This window comes from Gambusia affinis, linkage group LG18 (genome assembly GCF_019740435.1).
Source record: "Gambusia affinis linkage group LG18, SWU_Gaff_1.0, whole genome shotgun sequence".
Lineage (NCBI taxonomy): Eukaryota > Metazoa > Chordata > Actinopteri > Cyprinodontiformes > Poeciliidae > Gambusia > Gambusia affinis.
The window spans coordinates 25872363-25893205 of NC_057885.1; the positions used below are offsets into that span (position 1 = coordinate 25872363).

The 20843-nt window shown below is 40.7% G+C and overlaps 4 protein-coding genes across 8 annotated transcripts in view; 2 read left to right on the forward strand and 2 right to left on the reverse strand.

The window, feature by feature from the left end:
• Positions 1-784: 784 nt before the first annotated feature.
• On the reverse strand, positions 785-4890 carry LOC122820916 (H-2 class II histocompatibility antigen, A-U alpha chain-like). Its single transcript, XM_044098618.1, has 5 exons — positions 4662-4890; positions 4308-4556; positions 1335-1619; positions 1073-1217; positions 785-1030 (listed from the first exon to the last, which is right to left on the reverse strand). The coding sequence occupies exons 1-4, from the start codon at positions 4723-4725 to the stop codon at positions 1090-1092; spliced, it is 726 nt and encodes a 241-aa protein (XP_043954553.1). The 5' UTR covers positions 4726-4890; the 3' UTR covers positions 785-1030; positions 1073-1089.
• Positions 1549-4293, forward strand: LOC122820918 (bromodomain-containing protein DDB_G0280777-like). Its single transcript, XM_044098620.1, has 2 exons — positions 1549-1672; positions 1718-4293. Exons 1-2 carry the CDS (start codon positions 1661-1663, stop codon positions 2072-2074), a joined length of 369 nt encoding a protein of 122 aa, XP_043954555.1. The 5' UTR covers positions 1549-1660; the 3' UTR covers positions 2075-4293.
• Positions 4891-5314: 424 nt separating the features above from the next.
• On the forward strand, positions 5315-8040 carry LOC122820913 (H-2 class II histocompatibility antigen, I-E beta chain-like). Of its 2 annotated transcripts, none has more exons than XM_044098613.1 (6): positions 5315-5407; positions 5932-6204; positions 6879-7092; positions 7220-7287; positions 7540-7653; positions 7785-8040. In XM_044098613.1, the coding sequence occupies exons 1-6, from the start codon at positions 5353-5355 to the stop codon at positions 7808-7810; spliced, it is 750 nt and encodes a 249-aa protein (XP_043954548.1). In that variant the 5' UTR covers positions 5315-5352; the 3' UTR covers positions 7811-8040. The 2 variants fall into 2 exon arrangements, with proteins under 2 accessions (XP_043954548.1, XP_043954547.1); XM_044098612.1 differs by having other exon boundaries at positions 5338-5407; positions 5926-6204.
• Positions 8041-8549: 509 nt separating this feature from the next.
• ctc1 (CTS telomere maintenance complex component 1) overlaps positions 8550-20843 on the reverse strand; it is an 89812-nt gene continuing 77518 nt past the window's right edge. For 3 of the 4 annotated variants that reach the window (XM_044098608.1, XM_044098607.1, XM_044098606.1), the window contains exons 17-25: positions 12071-12117; positions 11930-12003; positions 11730-11865; positions 11580-11651; positions 11353-11500; positions 9495-9541; positions 9210-9366; positions 9020-9140; positions 8550-8942 (exon numbers count right to left, since the gene is read on the reverse strand). In XM_044098608.1, coding sequence (XP_043954543.1) covers positions 8842-8942; positions 9020-9140; positions 9210-9366; positions 9495-9541; positions 11353-11500; positions 11580-11651; positions 11730-11865; positions 11930-12003; positions 12071-12117 — 903 coding nt within the window. In that variant the 3' untranslated portion in view covers positions 8550-8841. Of the gene's footprint in view, positions 8943-9019; positions 9141-9209; positions 9367-9494; positions 9542-9638; positions 9666-11352; positions 11501-11579; positions 11652-11729; positions 11866-11929; positions 12004-12070; positions 12118-20843 lie in introns of those variants that run through there. The other variant, XM_044098609.1, reaches the window with a different exon arrangement.

Genomic DNA, 20843 nt, shown 5'->3' on the forward strand with positions numbered 1-20843 from the left:
AAAATCTACGTTACTATCATTTAACACTCAAACATGCAAGACAGGCCTTCTTTGCAGATGTCATAAACAAAAACATTAACAATGCTCCAGTTTTATTAGCAACAGTTGACAGACTCACAAACCCTCCTATCACGTTACCACCTGAATTTCAGTCTATTGCTGCCTGCAACCAGTTTTCCAGTTTCTTTTCAGAGAAAATTCAAAAAATCAGAGGATTACACTATAAAGTTTGAATCTTACATAAAGAACAGGGATTTCTTTGTTTCAATTGGAAACTTCTCATCAAAGAGGTCAAAGGTCACATGTGGGGTACCCCAAGGTTCAATCCTAGGATCCTCTTATTCAATATCTATATGCTCCCACTGGCTCAGGTTATAACAGGAAATAATATTAGCTACCATAACTATGCAGATGATACACAGCTCTACATTATGATGTCACCAGGTGACCTTTGACCCCATCCAGTCACTGAACAGATGCTTAGAACAGATAAATGTGTGGAAGAGACAAAACTGAAGTTATTGTTGGACCTAAAGAGGAACGATCTAGAGTTATAGATCTAGAGTTATAGATCTAGAGTTATAGATCTATAACTCTAGATCTAGAGTTATGCAGAGAAAACTGCTGCTGGATTAATTTATAGTAAAATAATTCAGAGAAACTCCAGATTGTATAAAAGTTATTAATATTATTGAGATCAGATGATGGATCCATCCTGAGGTTCTGCTTTTGGTTCTGGAGACACAAACAAACCAACTGAACTGGATTAATGACAAGAAACTGATAGAAATAATTGATCATTTATTAACAGAAACAAACTGACAGTCGATCAGTTCACTGATAAAAACATCAGATCAAAGTTTTAATGTTATAAATGGAAGATTTAAAGTCAACTTTAAACTTTAAAACTAGTTTATATTAAATTTACATCAGTGATGAAGAAACTGATTCAAGTGAAGAAGAATAAAAAAATAAACAGTTTGAAAATGAACATAAATCACTGATCAACCATCAACCAATCAGCTTCAACCAATCAGCTCCAGCCAATCAGCTTCAACCAATCAGCTTCAACCAATCATCTCCAGCCAATCAGCTGCACTCGTTCCCTTTGATCAGGAAGAAAGTTCCCACAGCGACTCCCAGCAGGCCGATGGTCAGACCGACTCCACAGAAGATGGCCGGACCGGGACCGGACTGAGGACTGTTAGTCTCCACATCTGGAGACACAGAGAGACAAGAAACATCTGGATGTTTAGTTTAATCAGGATTAATCAGGTTTATCATTAAATTAAAGGTTCCTGTTCAGGGTTCTGGTCTAGTCAAAGTCTCCTCACCCCAGGTTCTGGTCTGAGGTTCTTTCAGAGCCAGATGTTCCACTGAGCAGCTGTAGATGTCTCCAATCTGAGGGACGAAGTTCAGCCTGGAGATCTGGGTGAAGGTCAAATCCTTACTGGGAAAAGGAACATTGATGCTGGTTCCTTCGGTCACTTTCTGACCGTTTCTGGTCCAGGACACGTTGACCGGCGCCGGATAGAAACCAGAGACGTGACAGACCAGGATGTTCTTCTCTCCCAGCTCCACATCGTCTCTGGGGTAAATCACCAGGCCAGAGGGGGGATCTGGGGAGAAACATGGAGGGTAACTGGAGGAACTGGACCAGATGGAGGAACTGGTTCAGATGGACCAGATGGAGGAACTGGACCAGATGGAGGAACTGGACCAGATGGAGGAACTGGTTCAGATGGAAGAACTGGTTCAGATGGAGGAACTGGTTCAGATGGAGGAACTGGTTCAGATGGAAGAACTGGTTCAGATGGAGGAACTGGTTCAGATGGAGGAACTGGACCAGATGGAGGAACTGGTTCAGATGGAGGAACTGGTTCAGATGGAAGAACTGGTTCAGATGGAGGAACTGGTTCAGATGGAAGAACTGGACCAGATGGAGGAACTGGACCAGATGGAGGAACTGGTTCAGATGGAGGAACTGGACCAGATGGTTCAGACCAGAACGTCTGATGGTGGACCAGTCAAAGTCCACAATGTTCAGAGGACCAGAGAGAAGCAGAAGAACTGATGAGCTGATCTAATATAGATCAGTGAATGATAAACTATGGAGGAGAGAACAGATCCAAAGTAAACCTGGTGGTTCTGGTCCAGATGGCAGCAGAACTCATTTCATTTAATTTAAGATTAATTATCTGCTTACATGTTTCTAGCAGTTCCTCTGGTTTCTCAGCCTGTAACTTTAATCTGGGATTAAATCTGTTTCCACTGCCTGAGCTGATTCACTATTGGCTGATGACACGGCGGCTGCTTTCTGATTGGTCAGGGGGCGGGGCTAACCTCTAGAAGCTGTCAAAGATTCTTCTCTTCCATCAGTAAGGATGGAGTTAGGGTTTATTCTGCTTCTAGTCCAGATTAGACTCTAGTCTGTTTGTCTAGAAAGTCTGATTCATTTGAGAAATGTAAATACAAATTTTAATTTTTAATTCCAAAACAGACTAAAAAAGTGAACTCTGATCCACCAAAAAACCCTTTCTGATATTTTATCCTCGATCCAGCTGAAGTGATCTCTGATCTGGTTGAAAGGTAGTGAGAATAAAAACAAAGCAGCTGAAAATTTAACTAATGTTGTATTTTTGGTTCCCAGTAAAACTGGACTATTGGGTGTCTGCTGACTGAACAGTTTCCATAGAAACCATCAGAACCGGAGCAGAACCAGATTCAGACAATCAGCTCTGACTAACAGCACATCCTGCTTTGCTGTAGTAAAATTCAACTTGATTTAAAGCAGAAATCACAATAAACTCAATATGTCACAGGAACCAGATGAAATATGTTACAGCTTTTAATTTGATAAGAAAATAAATATCCAACCACTCAATATGAAATTTATAAAATGTTAAAAAGACAAAACTAAAAAATAACAATATTTACTCTGATAAATAGATCAGAAACCAAAAATCCCTCTAAAATAATTATAGATTATATTTAAATCACTCAGTTTATATCAGCATAAAAAACCTAAATAATTAAATGTCCAAAAATGTCAATTCTTCTTTAAAGAGAATAATGTCAGGAAAGGAGTTCCATATCCTCACAAAACTAAACAACAAAAAGATGAGAACAAATAGTGGTACCACCAAAACGAAAAATAAAGTCCAGATCTCACAGGAGCGTCTTCCTGGGTTCAAACTGATCCGGTTTCTAAAACTTACAATCTGCGGCGCTGAGATGAACTTTGATCAGCGTTTTGTCTTTTCTTAGATTTTTTACTTGTTTAAAACATTTGATCAAGTCAAATCTCCTGCTGCAGACCAGACGGTGAGCGTCTTCCTCTCTGGTTGCACCGCAGAAAGACAGACAGACAGACGGACGGACGGACGGACAGAAAGACAGACAGACACGCCCCTTTTTATTCACTAATTCAACCTAAAACCAGCATGATGCTGCCAAGAATCAGCTTTAAACTGTGAAATATCAGAAACTGTTCTACAAAACACTGATACATTTACTCTTTAATGTTTATGTATATTATGTACATAACCTGAACTTTAACTCGAGTCGAGCAAATCTTAATCTCATTGTAATCTGTTGACAAATAAATCTTATCTTAATTTATCCAGAACAAAACAAACATGGTGGTTTTGCTACAATGTTAAGCTGTTATAATGATCTTCATCGTCTTTACTGGGAGCCGACAGTTAATGGAGTTTAGGACAGTTATTGGTTATTAATTATGTAAAGATGAAAACTATAAATTCCTGTTTTATTTCTAATGATTTTTTAGAGTTTAACTGAATATTTCAGTTATTTATTCTCAGTTTCTTTGGTTTCTGGTTTATATTTGAAGGTTTTGTAAATAAATTCTTGAACTTTACAAACTTATTGATAATCAGAAGGAATAAAGTTAATAAAATGAAAAGTTTTACTTGTATTAATTATTTAATGAATCAGATGAAGAGCGAGATATTAATATTAATTATTTCACAAGAAATAAAATGTTTAATAGAACTGAAATATAATATCTGATTATAATATCAGATTTTATATATTAATAAAGCTCTGCATGTTATTAATGTTTAATAAACAGTTAATAGAGTTATAATATTAGATTAATATAAACTGTAATAAACTGGAGCAGCTTTAATTAACATCATTTCTCTGATTTTAGTCAACATGATTTTTCCTCACAGATTGGATTTAATTTATTAAAATATTATTTATTAATAATTATCAGTTTATTACAAAATAATCAGTTGATCAAAGATGAAAATAAATCAGTTTAAATGATTAAAGTTCTTTACCTTTTTCCACTGGAATGTCCTTCATGGCCCTGCGACTGATCCCCAGGTTTGTTCTGCAGATCTGTAGATTGGCCACAGCTTGTTCATAAGTTCCTTCCTGGTAGCTCATATGATCAATAAAAGGAGGTTGAGGTTCGACTCCTTTTCCCTTCTTGAAGTCGGCGTACCAGACCTCTTCTCCATCCAGAGTGTACATGAACTCTCCATCAGAGTCTGAACATCCTCTGATATTAAGGTCCTCATGTAGAACTAGAACCACAGAGAGAGAAACTGATGAAGAACCTGCAGCAGAACCTCCAGAACCCAGTGACTCCATCAGAACCAGTTTGGACCCGGTCAGAACCAGTAACTCACCATCAGCAGAGACCCAGAGGATCCCACAGAGGAAGAGGAGCAGCTTCATCTTCATCATCTTCATCACCTGTCAGCCTCAGAGACTCTGAGAGAAACTGAAGCTGCTGCTGAACCAAACGCTGGCAGCAGCCAATCAGAGGCCAGGAGGGCTGTGACGTCATCAGGAGCTAGGTAGAGGAAGGCTGGAGCTCTGAGCTGCTGGAGAACCAGGAACTGGTTCTGGAGGAAACCAGTAGAACCAGTAGAACCAGCAGAACCAGCTGGTGGTTCTTTATTTATAAACTTTGTTCATTTATTCATTTTTAAATTTACTAAATTCTCTCCAGACCTGCTGGTTCTGATCCGGTTCTGAACATAGTTGGGTTATTCAGTCAGTAGGTCCAGTTGTTCCATTAAAATAGTTTTTATTTAGTTTCTCTCTGTAGAACCAGAACCGGTCCATTGGACCAGCAGAGACCTGGGACTGGAACAGAACCAGAACCAGAACCTGGGTTAGAAAGTTACTGCAGACAGAAAGAGGTGAACCAGAACCAGAACCAGAACCAGAACCAGTTTCTCTCTCTGACTGTCAGCCTCAGTCTGTTCTACCCGGTAACCAGTGATGCAGAGGTCATGTGACTCTGCTCTGGTTTTTACTGCAGTTCCCATCAGAACCAGTTAGTTCCTCTGACTGGGAGAGAGAGAGAGAGACATGGCTTCATCACTGCTCTGCTGGCTGCTGATCATCATCACTATCAATGCTGCAGGTAGGATCAATAACTGATAATCACTGATTATATCAGCAATAACTGATAATCACTGATAATATCAATAACTGATAATCACTGATAATATCATCAATACTCTGGTAGGAACTGACAATCACTGATCAATGAGTTATATGGATCAATAGTCAGGGTTTAAACTGCATCTGTCTGGAGAGCAATAAGGATCAATAATCTGATCAACACTGATCAATACTCTAACCCTTTATCAATCTGTAAATCAGGTTGGATCAATAAACTGATCTCTAATCAATACTATAGCTAATAACTGATAGCTAATAATCAATAGTATTTAAATCTTGATCAGTTTTGCTGCAGAATCATTGATCCGGATTAATAACTGATAAACTGATCAATATTCTGATTAATTATTGATCATTAATATACTAATCATTACTTCAGTCCATTCAAATGTATTGATTGGTGATTAATCTGAACAAATGAACATATCAGGTAGGATCAATAACTGATAGTGAATCAATACTGAGGTTCTGTTCTGGTTCCAGATGGATTCATGGAATTCTATGTGGATCGTTGTGTTTTTACCTCACCTGATCTGAAGGACATTCAGTACATCAGATCCTTAATTTACAACAAGAAGGAGTACGCCAGGTTTGACAGCAACGTGGGGAGATTTGTTGGATACACGGAGTACGGACTGAAGCAGGCTGCCTACAGGAACAGTAATCCTTCATTTATAGCTGGGATGAAAGCTCAGAAGGACGCCTACTGCAAACACAACATTGATATTGATTACCAGGTCGCTCTGACTAAATCAGGTGAGTTGATTTGATCATTTCCTGATTGATCCTCTGATCAATTCTAAACTGGATCTATCAGTTTATTCATTATTGATGAAATAAAACAATAGACTCTGATGTCATCAAATAATTAATATTGATCTGATCAGCTGATCAATACAGATCCAATCACTGCTGATCAACTTATTAATAAACTATTTACTACCAGAGTTAATCAATATTAAACATTTACAATAATAAATTCATCATCAATATTAAATGTATAGAAATAATAATAAACATTTAATTTCTATCTGGAAACAACAAAGAAAAATAAAATAATATTTCTGTTAATTCATAAATATAAACTTAATATAGATCTAAAATACCAGAAGTTACATCTGGTTCTAGATGGACTCAGTCTGTAATGTCTAGTTCTATCTGTATTAATATTGATAATCTGTGATTTATCTACAATAACAACTTTAGTTGGTCTGTTTATAATAATAATTATTTAAATCTGTTTGATCTAAACTTTCTTTTTCCTCCAGTTCTCCCAGCAGCTTCTGTTCTGGTTAAATTGGTTTTATCATCAATGATCAATGATAATATTGATATAATAATAGAAATAATTCCTGTTCCATCCAGTGATCAGTTATGGATTCCCAATCAGACCTTAATAATGAACCAATAACCTGTTATTGATCTCCCAGTGGCTCCAACAGTCAGACTGTACTCCACTACGCCCCCTGCTGGCCACCATCCCTCCATGCTGGTCTGCAGAGTTTATGATTTCTATCCTAAAACCATCAAAGTTCAGTGGCTGAGAGACGGACAGGAAGTGACATCAGACGTCACCACAACCGACGAGATGGAGGACGGAGACTGGTACTACCAGGTCCACTCGCAGCTGGAGTACACGCCCAGGTGGGTCACAACCAGAACCAGAACCAGAACCAGAACCAGAACCAGTGAGAACACTGGGACCAAAACCTCTGAAGTGTGGCCTAGCTTCCTTTGGTTCTGACCCGGTTCTATTCTTTTGTCTCTCCAGGTCTGGAGAACGGATCTCCTGCAGGGTGGAACATTCCAGTCTGAAGGAACCTCTGATCACCGACTGGGGTGAGAAAAACTAGAGAGACCTGGAGGACCTGCTGACGAGTTCTGACACGTTTCTACATGTTTCACCTGAAATACATGAACTACATGTCCTCCTCTTCCTCCTCCTCCTCTTCCTCTCCTCTTCCTCTCCCTCCTCTTCCTCTCCTCTTCCTCCTCCTCTTCCTCCTCTTCTTCCTCCTCCTTCCTCTCCCTCCTCCTCCTCTTCCTCTCCTCTCCCTCTTCCTCCTCTCCCTCCTCCTCCTCTTCCTCCAGATCCGTCCATTCCAGACTCAGAGAGGAACAAACTGGCCATCGGAGCTTCAGGACTGATCCTGGGTCTGATTTTGTCTCTGGCTGGATTCATCTACTACAAGAGGAAGGCCAGAGGTCAGAACCTGGATAGAACCAGAACAGAATCAGTTCAGAACCAACAGAAACCAATTTAAAACCAGTTCTGATCCAGTTCTACATCCAGTACCAGTACCAGGTTCTGACCCGGTCCATTGTTTCTCTTCCAGGTCGTATTCTGGTTCCGACCAGCTGAGCCCAGAAGGAGGTTCTGGTTCCGGTTCGTCCTGCTTCCTGCTGAACTGGACCATCTGATCCAGAACCAGAACCAGAGGAGGTTCCAGTTCTCCATGTGGCCCGGTTCTGTGGGTTGGTTCTGGTTCTGGTGGCCCGGCTGCTTCTCTTCATCTTCCTCTAATCATCTTCATCAATAATCAGATTTTAATCTTTGATGTTTGGACCTGAAATAAAATCAATAAACCATCAGAACCTCTACTGTCGTTATGAACTGGACCAGAACCAGCAGGACCGGTTCTGATCCAGTTAGACCTGCAGTAACACTTTAACCCTGATGGTGGCGCTGTGAACAACCCAGACTGGATCAGACTGGTTCTGATGGACGAGGAGGATCCAGTGGGTCAGAACCAGAACTTCTCTGGTTCAGACAGAACCGGGTTCTGAAGGCGGTTCTGCCCCCTGCTGGCAGAACTCTGCAGCTGCAGCATGAACTGATGATCCGGTTTGACCCAGTTCTGTTGTCAGAGACCCGGCCCGGTTTGATCAAAGGTTCTGATGGTTCTGAGTCAGAACCAATGGATCCAGGTGAGTTAAATGGACCGACTGAGATTCTCATCATAGAGGTTCTGGTCCGTCCCGGTTAGTTACTCTAACCCTCCACATGTTAATCAGCTGTGATCAAATCCCATGGTTGCTATGGTAACGCACCATGACAACTAAATATCGATCCAACTGTGAAGCATCAACATAAAAAACAATTCAGAGGAAATAAAGTTTTTAATAAATGAACAGAGAAACTCCAACATGTCACTTCAAATGGCCTAGTCCAAGTCCAAGTCCTGCAGCCTGACAGATCTGATGACATTCAGTCACTGGACCAGGAGCAGAGAACTCACCTGTCCAGGTGTTTCTGTCAGACTGAGATCTACTGGGGAACATCCAGGTGAACAGGTCCAACAGGTGAACGGGTTCAACAGGTGAACAGGAACCTTGATCTTCATCCCGTCTCCAGTTGGGTTCAGATCAGATCAGATCTTCTGACTCGGTTCATCATGATTCTTCCTGCAGCTCCAGGTGAGAACAGGTGAGCTGCAGGGGGCGGAGCCTCCTGGTCAGGAAGTCTCTGTCTCCTCGGCTGAAGCGTCTCACCTCTGATGGAGACAGAACCGGATCAGAACCGGGTCAGTCCTCTGGACCGGGTCCAGCAGGTTCTGCTGAGCATCTCTACCTGCTGAGCTCTGATTGGTCCGCTTCCTGCAGGTGAGGGTCACCTGCTGCCCGATGACATCACCGCTGCAGAGGGACAGCAGGAAGTGCAGCAGGACGTCCTCAGTGTCTCCGTCTGTCCTCTGGAAGAGACGCACCAATCAGATCACAGACTCACCTGACAGCCAATCAGAGAGCAGACAGATACTGACCAGGCTCCGCCCTCCAGGGAACACCTGGACGTGACCTCTGACCCTGACCGCCCTCTGGAGCCCCGCCCACTGGGAATCAGCCAATCCCAGCACAGCCTGGACCGGTTGCCCTGACAACCAGACATGAGCTTCAGCCGTCCCGTCATCAATCACCAACCTGGAGACGGAACCGGGACAACGGGTCAGAACCAGAACCAGAACCCTAACTAGAACCAGGTTCTACTAGGATTGGAGCCAGAACCAGGAGATTGGGTCAGTACCACCTGGTTCTGGTTCTGTTCTCACCTGGCTGTGGCCCAGAAGGCAACTGACCCACAGTGAGAACTGCAGACCTGGAGAGGAAGAGGAGGAGGAGGAAGAGTTCAGTGGTGGTACCACAGGAGTCCTGCAGGGGGCGACCAGCTGATCATCAGGAGAATCAGTGACCAGATAGAAACAGAGGAACTAGAACAAACCCTGAGATCAAGAAAACTGTTGATGAAGATATTGATAGAAAATCTATAATCAATGAATCAGCTGGTTTGTTTGACGTGATATTTTTTCTTTTTTGAATTTTTTTGACTGAATAATTGTGAAAGAAATTTAACTCCATAAACATCTGAGCAAAGATCATCAGTGACCAGAATAAATGAAACCAGCAGGTTTGAGGAGCGTCAGATGATATCAGATTATAATCCCAGGATTTAGTCTGGATCAGTGAGTGATCGGTTCATTTGAGTTTTTCTATGTTTATTGTTTTTAACCTGAAATTCATATTATATTTATACCTCTGATCAATGCTGTAGTCAAGACCACCGAGACCAAAACCAGCGCTACATGATTCAATAAAATATAAAATATGATCAAAACTGTTCATCAAATTAATCTGAAAGATTCACATTCCCATAAAAACACAGAGATATTAAATACTTAGAGCTGAAATAAATCTAACCAATATTAAACTCTTTGTTCTGCTCATCTAAAAAGATAACGCCCTGGGTGTTTGCCCATATCATTCATGTCAGAAATCACCACTGACTGAATCATTAAACAGTAATTAAGGAAATACCCTGATGGTGAACAACTCAACTCTGACCTTTGACCTCTGACCAAAGAGCAACAAACTAGAAGGAACCAAAGCACAAGGTTCCATCATGACTGTTTTTTCTCCCCCTGCATGAAACCAGGAAGCAAAACGCTGAGATGGCCACTTTGAATGAAAACAATCTTGTATTTTATTTATTTGCTAATGAAATAAATATCAATGTATTTAATTAAATAAAATAATGATACATACTGCAGTGAACAGACACCATTATAAGAACAAATAATGGTTCTCAGTGAGGCTCCATCTTTTATTCACAGAAAAGAGACGTTCAGAAAACTTGGATTGTTCATCACTATGTTGGAGACTTTTGGACACATTGTTGTTCCGTATCTGTGACACGTTAGTCAAACCTTCACACAATAATTCAGCCAGTGACTTTATTATGTCTCTGTACAGCTAGTTTTGCTAACATCCTGTCAGCGGAGCAGCTAACCTTCCTTTGATCTTCTTTTCTAAATGATTAAAATAATTATTCATAATCCAAACTGTGAAAGTGAAGCTCTGCTGAATAAACCGTCTCCATCGGATTTCTTATAATTTATGAGACACAATTCAATTACTGACGATCAAACAGAGATTTTCTTCAGAGGAAACCACTGAACATGTCTTGGAGTGAAAGGAGGAGCAACAGAAACAGTAATTAGTAATTAGTAATTTATGTTATTGATTAGATTTTAATCTGTGTGTTTTGTATCTAATGAAAACAAACGTTAACTAATGAACTGGACAGTTTGTTGTAAGTTTAATGATATTTTTACACAGTTACAGTCTGGAAATGAAATCCAGAATCCTCAGCAACTGAGACCATCAAGAACTGGTCCAGAACCAAAACCAGTCTCTAGAACCAGAACTAGAACCAGAACTCTGATTCTGATTCACATTTATAGAAAATCTCTTCAGTCCAACTGATTCTGATTATTATTTAAATTAAACTTCTAGTTGTGAACATCTAGACCCAGATATTCATCAGTCCAGATCATTTCTACAATCTTCTCATTTTCTATTTGACACACACCTGTGTGTATTACTGTGTGTGTTATTGTGTGTGTGTGTTACCTGTGTGTATTGCGCCCCCTGGTGGCTGCAGCTCCACTGCAGCTGCAGGTTAAGGACACAGACCACATGACCTTTGACCTGGGCCTCAACAGTTGTGCTAGAGGCCCAGTGGGCCAGGTGCATGCTGGGAGCAGGGGGCGGGGCCAACCTGTAACCAGGAGCAACAGAGGGTCAGCAGCAGGTGAGTCCAGGTGAGTCCAGGTGAGTCCAGGTGAGTCCTTGTTTACCTGCTGGAGTCTCCTAGTGATGTCACTGTGACACAGCCGACAGGTGAGAGGCAGCAGTACACACCACCTGACCTGAGACACAAGTTAGAGGTTAAAGGTCAGGCTGGAGGTTAAAGGTCAAAGGTCAGCTCCAGTGATCATGTGATCTACCTGGAGATCTTCCTGAGGAATCCTGACAGCAGCACCTGGTTACCTGGCAACAGACCAGGTGGGTAGGGGGCGTGGCTTAGGTCCAGGTACACACAGAGGCTCCGCCCACTCTGGTCACACACCGTGAGACGAACACCTGGAAACACCTGGTTACCAATGGATACCAGCTTCACCTGGACAGGTGAGTCTCATCGTTTTACCTGAGGCTCTTCCCCTCCTGTCCATCAGACTGACCCTCTCTGTGACCCGACCCTGGAAGGTCACGACCTCTGACCTGAAACACAGAGACCAGGTGAAGCGGCTGCAGTTCCTCTGGTGGCCACAGGGGGCGACGCTGATACCTGCAGTCCAACACCTGGGAGACTGAGAGGATGGGGGGGGGCGGAGCCTGGAGAGAGAGAGAGACATCAGAACCAGAACCAGAACCAGAACCAGGCCTGGTGGCTTTACCCAAAGTGACCCGTGACCCCCTGCTGCTCTTTAGTGGTTAGCAGATTGATCAGCTGATTTGATGTGTAACTATTTCATTTATATATTTATTAGAAACAAGTCAGCAGCAAAACAGACATGAAGGAAAAAATATTATTTTATACCTCAGTATTTTAACAAGCTGGAAAAAGAAGAAACTCATAAACTGATCATATTTTCAGATTCAGCCTCATTATTACATCATATATATATATATATATATATATATATATATATATATATATATATATATATATATATATATATATATATGTGTGTGTGTGTGTGTGTTTGTGTGTGACATGTTTCAAAGGTTGTTGTAAAGAAAAACTCCAAGACAGAGGGGCTAAAAATCTCTAATATCTTAGAGACTTTTGGTCGAACACAACATGTCAAACAAGCAACACACTCAAGGACACACACTGGACCTGGTTATCAGTAAGGGTGTGAATATTTCCAATGTCTCTGTAACTGATGGCGCCCTGTCGCATCACTTCCTGTTATCTTTGAAAGTTGTTTATCCTTTAATCCACTTGGACAAACAGCAACCATCACAAAACGTTCTCTCACTGAAAACACAGCAGAAACATTTCATCAAATCTACTCTTCTTCCTCACCCTTAAGCTGTAATGATGTAGATAAGTTGGTAAAAGATTTTCAGTCTAAAGTTTCAGATTTCATTGATTCCATTAAAATGAAGGTTGTGTCTGGTAAGAAGAAATCTCCATGGAGAAATTGTAAGAGTGGAAACACTTTTTAAAGAGTTGTTTCTTACTAAGGAAATCTGGTGCCAGTTAAGGTCAGTCTAACCCTAACCTACCAACTTTCCTTTACGTGTGAAGCCAAAGTTGGACTAGAGAATGTCTGGGAAGAAACCTGTTTAGACAGATAAGAATAATAATTGGCTTATTTGGCACTTCTTAAACGAAGCAGATGTGAGGTCGGAAAGGTTTGAACATTCCCAAAAAGGAACCCAGACACACTCAGTTCAAATACTGACAGAAAACCTACATAAAAACACGAGCAGCAATATTATTGGTCAAAACTTACCAAGCCACACCAGTGAAATTGAGATTCTATAAAAACAGATTGTATCTAGAATACTTTGAGATTCTTGGGGAATTTGGGAATTTCAAAGTTGAGTTGATGTAACTGTAACATGATCTGTGGAAAGGTGTAATAAATCTCTACCCACAGTGGCCTGCAGATAAAGGACTCGTCTCTGAGTAATATTCTCATTTATAAAGTATAATTAAGTGTTTAGACCCTTTCATTCTGTTATAATTGTTGTTTCCACCTGATTTTTACCTCTGTAAATGAATGTAAACAAGTATTGAGACTGTTCTGCCAGAGGAATGGTAGAAAATGATCAATTACTGTGAAGAATTTTGCTTCAGCCGGAACTGCAGTTAAAAATGTGTGGAGGTTGTGCAGGGTTACGGTTTTCTGTCAATGTGCTTCAGAGTTCAGAGATGCAACAGGATTTTCTGCCTGCTGCATGAATCAATTAGCTAAATTAGCATTTTGGCTAATTTTAGCTCATACGCTCATTTTAACACGCTGGATGGCGCCAGTCCGTGTCAGTCGTGATTCTCCTCATGCCAATTACTAATAAGTTTGAACAGGTTTGGCTAAATAATCAGTGAGTATTATCCTGGTCCTTAGCCTTGTTAATCACTCTTGTTGCTCTTTCTTAAAGTTTGATTAGTGTCTGTTGTCTGTCAATAATTACCAAACCTCTCTGGAGTCACTTAAATAAAGTCAAGCTAAAGAACTTCACAAAATGTTAGCAGATGTTTCGTATGTCAATGTATGAACATAAGCAGTGACATTTAGAAAAATGCACCAACGAATATTTTCTCTTGGGTCTTTCTGATGGAGGCTGCAGAGGGCTAAGCACCCCTAAAGGTCAGATCCTAGAATCGACCCCTGAGCAGCTAGCTAACCAGCTAATAGCAACGACACCAGCCGAGTGAACCATGACGCTTACAACTTCACCTGCCCTTCCACTGTTTGATACCGGAACCCAGTTCTGTTGGACCGCGCTGGACAAAACGGATACAGAGGTTTGAGAAATAAACAGCTGCTTTCAACATTTCTGCTGACGAAAGCTCTACTGTTGCACTTAACCAGTGAATGTGTAGATTAATGTGTACATGATATTTAAGACACGTTAGCAGCAAGCTCAGACAAGTATGCAGATGTAGAAACGAAGCTCAACACATATTTTACACCGAAGAAAAACATCCTGTACGAAGAATTCGTCTTCAGAAAAGCAGTACAGCATCCAAGTGAAAACCTAGACAGATACTGCACTCGGCTCCACATGCTTGTTAATCATTGTGGATTTACTGATGTGGGTCTAGAAATTAAAGGACAATTAATTCAGAGTAGTATATTGTCCAGGTTCTGTAGACGAGCACCGAGAGCCGGACATGTGCAACAGGCATGGAACAAGGAAGTTTGTGAACGCCATACAGCCAAAAGGTCAACCCAACAAAACCTATGAAGTCACAAACCAAACAACCAGTGCAGAAATTGTGGTGGAAAATATCCACAGGATGGGGATTGTCCTGCATGAGGAAAGGACTGCAAACCCTGTAGTAAACTAAACCATTTGGCAACAATGTGGACCGAAACAAAAACCTTCTGTCCAAAGCTGTGACACAAAACCCAAAGTGAACCATAAGCATCACAAAACCTCTAAGGAAATGTTTTCAATCTCCAGCTCAACACAAGGTGACAAACAGGATTCATCTACCTGCTGATGAATATGTTCATCACTACTGGCACAGATACAGAGAAAACACCAAAGTCTCATATTAAACTAGGAGGGGATCAGATCTCAGTGATACTGGATTCAGACGCCACAGTGAACATCATCAGTGAGTCTGACCTAAACCTGCTATCGCCATGACTACAATTAGTCCCACCTGATACTAAAGTTTTTTCCTATGGCTGTTCTACCTGCTACAACTAGCTGGCATGTTTGTATGAGAAGCAGACAACAAAAAGACCAAATGCAAATTCTACGTGTATTCCCTGTTAAGATATGACACCGCTAATCAATTAGGCCTCATCAAAGTAGTGAACAGTGTCTCACCTACACCAGGACCCACAGTGGCAGAAAGGCTCCTAGACAATCACCCAAACCTTTTTCAAGACAAACTGAAGGACTTTCAAGTAAAGGTCCACATAGACACTAATGTTCAGCCAACATGTCAGCCACACAAACGGGTCTCATTTCACATCCATCAGAGAGAAGAACAGGAACTCCTAAAGCTAGAAGACGATGATATTATAGAGACAGTGACTGGGCCAACACCTTGTGTCTGCCCAATTGTGACTCCACCCAAACTCAGAAACCCGAATGAAGTCAGAATCTGTGTAGACATGAGACAGTCTAATACTGCCATCCAATGTGAACGTCATCTTACTCCCTCTATGGACGATGTCATCCATGAGTTGAACAGAGCAACAGTCTTTCCCAAACTTGACCTAAATGACATCACTGAACATGGAAAGATACAAGCAGATCATGACAAAAACCTCACAACAGAGGCTCAGAGAGAAAGGTTTTACCCTTAATAAAGATAAGTGTGAGTTCAACAAATCAAGGCTGGAATTTTTTGGACTCATCTTCCAAGCTGGTGGGATATCTGCCGACCCAAAGAAAGTCACTGCAATCAAGGAAGCCAGCGCACCGGAAAACCGAGGTGATAAACCTGCTAGGCATGGCGACATACTGCTGACGTTTTGTTAAAGACTTTGCTTCTATTTCAGCAACATTTTGCAAACTGACCATGAAAGACACACAATGGTTCTGGGTTCCAATCCAAGCAAGAGAGACACACTGTAGCATACGCTAGCCGTGCTCTAAATGACGTTAAGAGATGCTACTCACAAACAGAATGAGAAGCATTGGCAATAGTATGGAGCTGTGAACATTTCCACCTGTATCTGTGGAAATGTTACACAGATACAGATGTAACTGTATCTGTGGTCAGTCACTTTAGTTACTGACCACAAAGCGCTGGAAGTAATTTGGACCAACCCTCGTTCAAAACCACCTGCAAGAATCGAACGATGGGGAATAAAGCTTCAACCAGATGATCTTCTAGAAATCTACAGGAAAGGAACGGATAACCAGCCGACTACATGTCCAGACATTCGATCCCCATACGGACCAGAAACCACACAACAGCAACAAAGGTAGCTGAAGAGTATTTTAACTTCCTGACACAACATATAACAACGAAAGCCATGACTTTAGCTGACATCAAAGAGGCAACCCTCACAGACAGAGTCCTACAAAAGGTTGTTACACATCTAAGAGACAAAACCTGGATCAAGTCAAGGATGACTCACAAGACATCAATCACCATTCTACAAAAGTACAAACAAGTCTGAAACGATTGGACGACATTCTTCTTGGTGGCATTTGAATCATCATCCCCTCAGGTCTGGAGGACAGAGAACTACAATTAGCCCATGAGGGACACCAAGGAATCGTCAAGACAAAGACATTGCTCAGGTCGAAAGCATGATTCCTTAACATGGAACAAAAATCAGAGCTTGTAGTAAAGAACTGTTTAGCCTGCCAGGCAAACACCCAGTAACTCACCTTGAGAACTAACCGTATCCCTCCCAATGTCAGAACCACCAGAACCACCAGAATCACCATGGCGTTCAGTCAGTGATGATTTCACTACCACCTGATGATTTCTTGCTAGTCACAGTGGAGGAGTACTCACACTATCCAATAGTTTGGGCTGTTGGGTCTGTTTCAGCAAACACTGTTATTCTTGTTCCTGGACAAAATAGTTTCAATGTTCGGGATTCCCAGATGTCTCAAACAGACGATGAATCTCCTTTCAACAGTGAACATTTATCAAAGTTTCTGACAGACATGGGCTGCAAACATAGGAAGACAAAACCTGTATGGCCTCAAGCAAACAGAACAGCAGAGCTTTCATGTGTTCATTTGTCACACTGTCAAGGCATCACATGGCAGCAGACATTAAACACAATGAGTATGTGTTTACTCATGGAGGAATGGATAAACAATCCTCCATGGTCTCCACATAGTACCACATACCAGTACTATATGGAGAACCGTTCTACTCCCCATAGCACCACTGAAGCATCTCCAGCAGAGCTCATGTTCCAGAGAAAGATCTGGAAAAAGATTTGAATCTTTTGATTTGATTTGTGATTTGATCACAAGAAACTCCTCCTTTATAAAGATCAGTGGCAGCGTCCAACATTCTCCACCTGATTCTGGAAATGAAGATACAGTATATATGATACGTAGGACTTAAATACCTGTGAGGCAGCTTGGAAGGATATAAGGACTAAAACTTTATCAATGCATCACTGCAACAGTTTGTGTTCAACAGTAATTAAGGGCTAATTTACATTTTAATTTAGCAGATCACACCAAATAAACACTTGATTAGTTTGTTCTCTCAGATAGCAGAGCTGCTTTGTGTTGATTTGTTTGGAAATAATTCATGATTATTATGTTGTCATGGAGTTATGATGTGTCTCATCACTGACTGACATTTTATTTACTGTAGAAGTTCAGTGAAGTTTGTTTTAAACAAAAACTGTTTTAAAATGCTTGTTAAATAAAAGAGTGATGTAATGTTTAGTGATGCTTATGCATTTATATTACAGAGTGTCAGTGAACGCACCAGGAGAAACACTGAGAGCCAAGTGTGTTATAAAGAACATTTTATATTAATAACAGATTGTAACCATGTATTGCTGTATGAGACGCATTTCCTCTGACTTGTCCAGTAAAACAACATCGACTCCAATCTGACTTACAGTCATGGTGTCTGACTGAGCAGCTGCAGAGTCTGAGCTCCGACCAACAGACCCAACAGACCCAGTATTTATTATATAAATATACATTATATTTACATATCTAGACCACTAAGATATTTTTGTACGATCAAACTCTCTGGGATTCAATTCAACCTGCCAAGATGCTGAATAAACACAAATGAACCCTCTGGAGTCCAATGACGTGTAAATGTGTCTTTTTTACATGTCTGACTTGAGGCAGACATGTAACGTAGCAGCAAGACTCCGCCTCCCCGAGTCTCACTTTCAACTTCAGTTTGAAGTCCACATTATATATATATATAGATATATCTATATCTATATCTATATATATATATATATATATATATATAGATATATCTATATCTATATATATATATATATATATATATATATATATATATATCTATATATATATTGGTGTTTGTTGATTTTTCTCCGAAGAGTTTTTGCAGCTCTAGTGGCTCGTATTTTTGTGACAGTAGGAAGACAGGAAAGAGGGTGAGGAGAGGAGGAAGACATACGGCAAAGGTCGTCGGGACCAGGAGTCGAACCGGCGTGAAAAAAAGACAATGAGCCGTAACACAGGAACGGAGAAGAGGCAAAAAAAAGAGGTTAGTGTTGATTTCAGACCAATCAGTAAAATCTACTTTGTAGTTTGTAAGAAATTGTCTTTGGTTTTGTCTGTAAAGAATGATGAGAAGAATGAATGTGGAGCAGAGAAACTGTTTTATGAGCTAGAAGACGATGGAGAGTCGCAGCCTGAGTCTGAAGCAGACAGAGAGGATTGTGATGGTATCGGTTCAGTCCGTTTCAGAAAGTGAGAGATGAAGATGGATATCAGGAAGAAGATGAGGCAGGAACAGACGTAGCTATACGGAGATCCAAACTGAGACGTAGGTGGCGCTGCACAACTGCACAGTTTAGATCTGAGTGGTTTGAAGCTGAGCCACCCCCTGCTGTGATCCCTGGAGGAGGATGATGATGATGACAGTCTGCCAGGAGGAGGAAGGTCCAACACCGGGACTCCAAATAAACAACATGTCTTCCCATAGTCCAAAATACCTTTTTTATTCTATTTTGCTGCTGACACAGTTAAACGAATTTGCCACAACAGAAACAAAAATGCAGCAAAAACTAAATTATAAGGAAAAAAGTACAAATGGAATGAGATTGAAGTAGAGGATCAATTCAAATGTTTTGGTCTCCTGATCTGTCTTTAGTTTCACTGCCCAGTTTCCAGAGAAACGTTCAGATGAATATTTTAAAACATTCACCTTAGTGATCCAGAGGAAGATAAACAGAATGATAAAAAGGGAAAATCCTGACCAGCTGTTTAACATCAGTCCTGTGTACGACGACATCCTCTGTGTCTGCTGGGATTATTTCCTGGCTGTGGATGACAGGATGGTGGGAACTAAAGCAAAAACTGGCATCACTCAGTACATGAAGGACAAACCGACAAAGTGGGGAGGGAACATTTTGTTTTGGCAGAACCAACCAGTGGTTCCACCTTTACATTCAGGATTTACACTGGATAAACTCTGAGCTTGGCCTGTTTTATGATGTTGTCATGAATCTTGTTCAGACATCCTTCCTTGGCACAGGATACCATATTTACATGGACAATCTTTATTCCAGTCCAAACCTTTTCATGGATTTATCAAGAATGAAGTTTGGAGCATGTAGAACATACAGAGAGAACAGAAAGGAGGAGGAGTCCCACAGGAGAGGAAATGTTCTGACTATAACCAGAGTCTGTAAGGTGGATCAGAGAAGGATCTCTTGTTTTTGTGAAGTGGATGGACAAACATGAGGTCTCTGTGTTCTCCACCATCCATCCTGGTTCTTCTAGAGAGACGGTGAGCAGAAGGCTGAAGGCTGCAGGTGGAGCTGAGCTGTGAGAAACATTCCCTGTCCAACACCAACTGTGGCTTATAATAAAAATAGTTGATCTTTCAGACCAGTTGATCCAGTTTAATCCACCAAGAGAAAAACAAGCCACTGGTTCAGGACTTTACTGCTCCATGTTCTGGACATTGCAACAACAACAACCTTCATCTTACATCATGAGATAAGCAGCACAAAGCAAGAACAGGTCATGATGCACAAATACTTCATGGTGGAGCTCAGCTGTGTGGCATCAGAAAGGAAGGCAATTCTCAGAGCAGGAGAGCAGATCATGTTCCTGTGGCAATAATAGATTCTGCCCAAAACGCCAGCAAAGGCAGATTGAAAAACAAAACGACACTCCATGGAAATGTCTGGCATCAGATTTGTCCCTCTGAGAGGCACAAATACTTTTTATTACCTGGTGTAACCTTTGTAAATAATTGTACAAAAATAGATAAATAAATTCCAGGACTTTATTTATTTGGCCAAGTTATTTATTTTTTGGAATCTTGTTTTGATGTTTTGTAAGAATTTGTAGATAAATGAATAAATTACCTACATTTTATTGACAATAGTCTTCTAAACACAAGTTGCTATATTTGTACATATTGATTTTGATATTTATATTATACTTTAGCATTCTAAACCATAAAAAAATTTCTTATACATATTTGTGGGTTTACACTAAAAAAAAAAGTTTTTTCTATGCAAATTTTATCTTTTTGTGATTTTAGGCCCAAAATACAATATCAATAAATCCAAATAACAAAAATAATTGTAAATTGACAAAGTTCAGGTTGTCCTGATAAAATGATACCACATAAGACAATATGAATGGTTTCTATTAAGGAATATAAAGATAAAATCAAAATCTAGTCAAAAACGACCATTTATATTATGGAC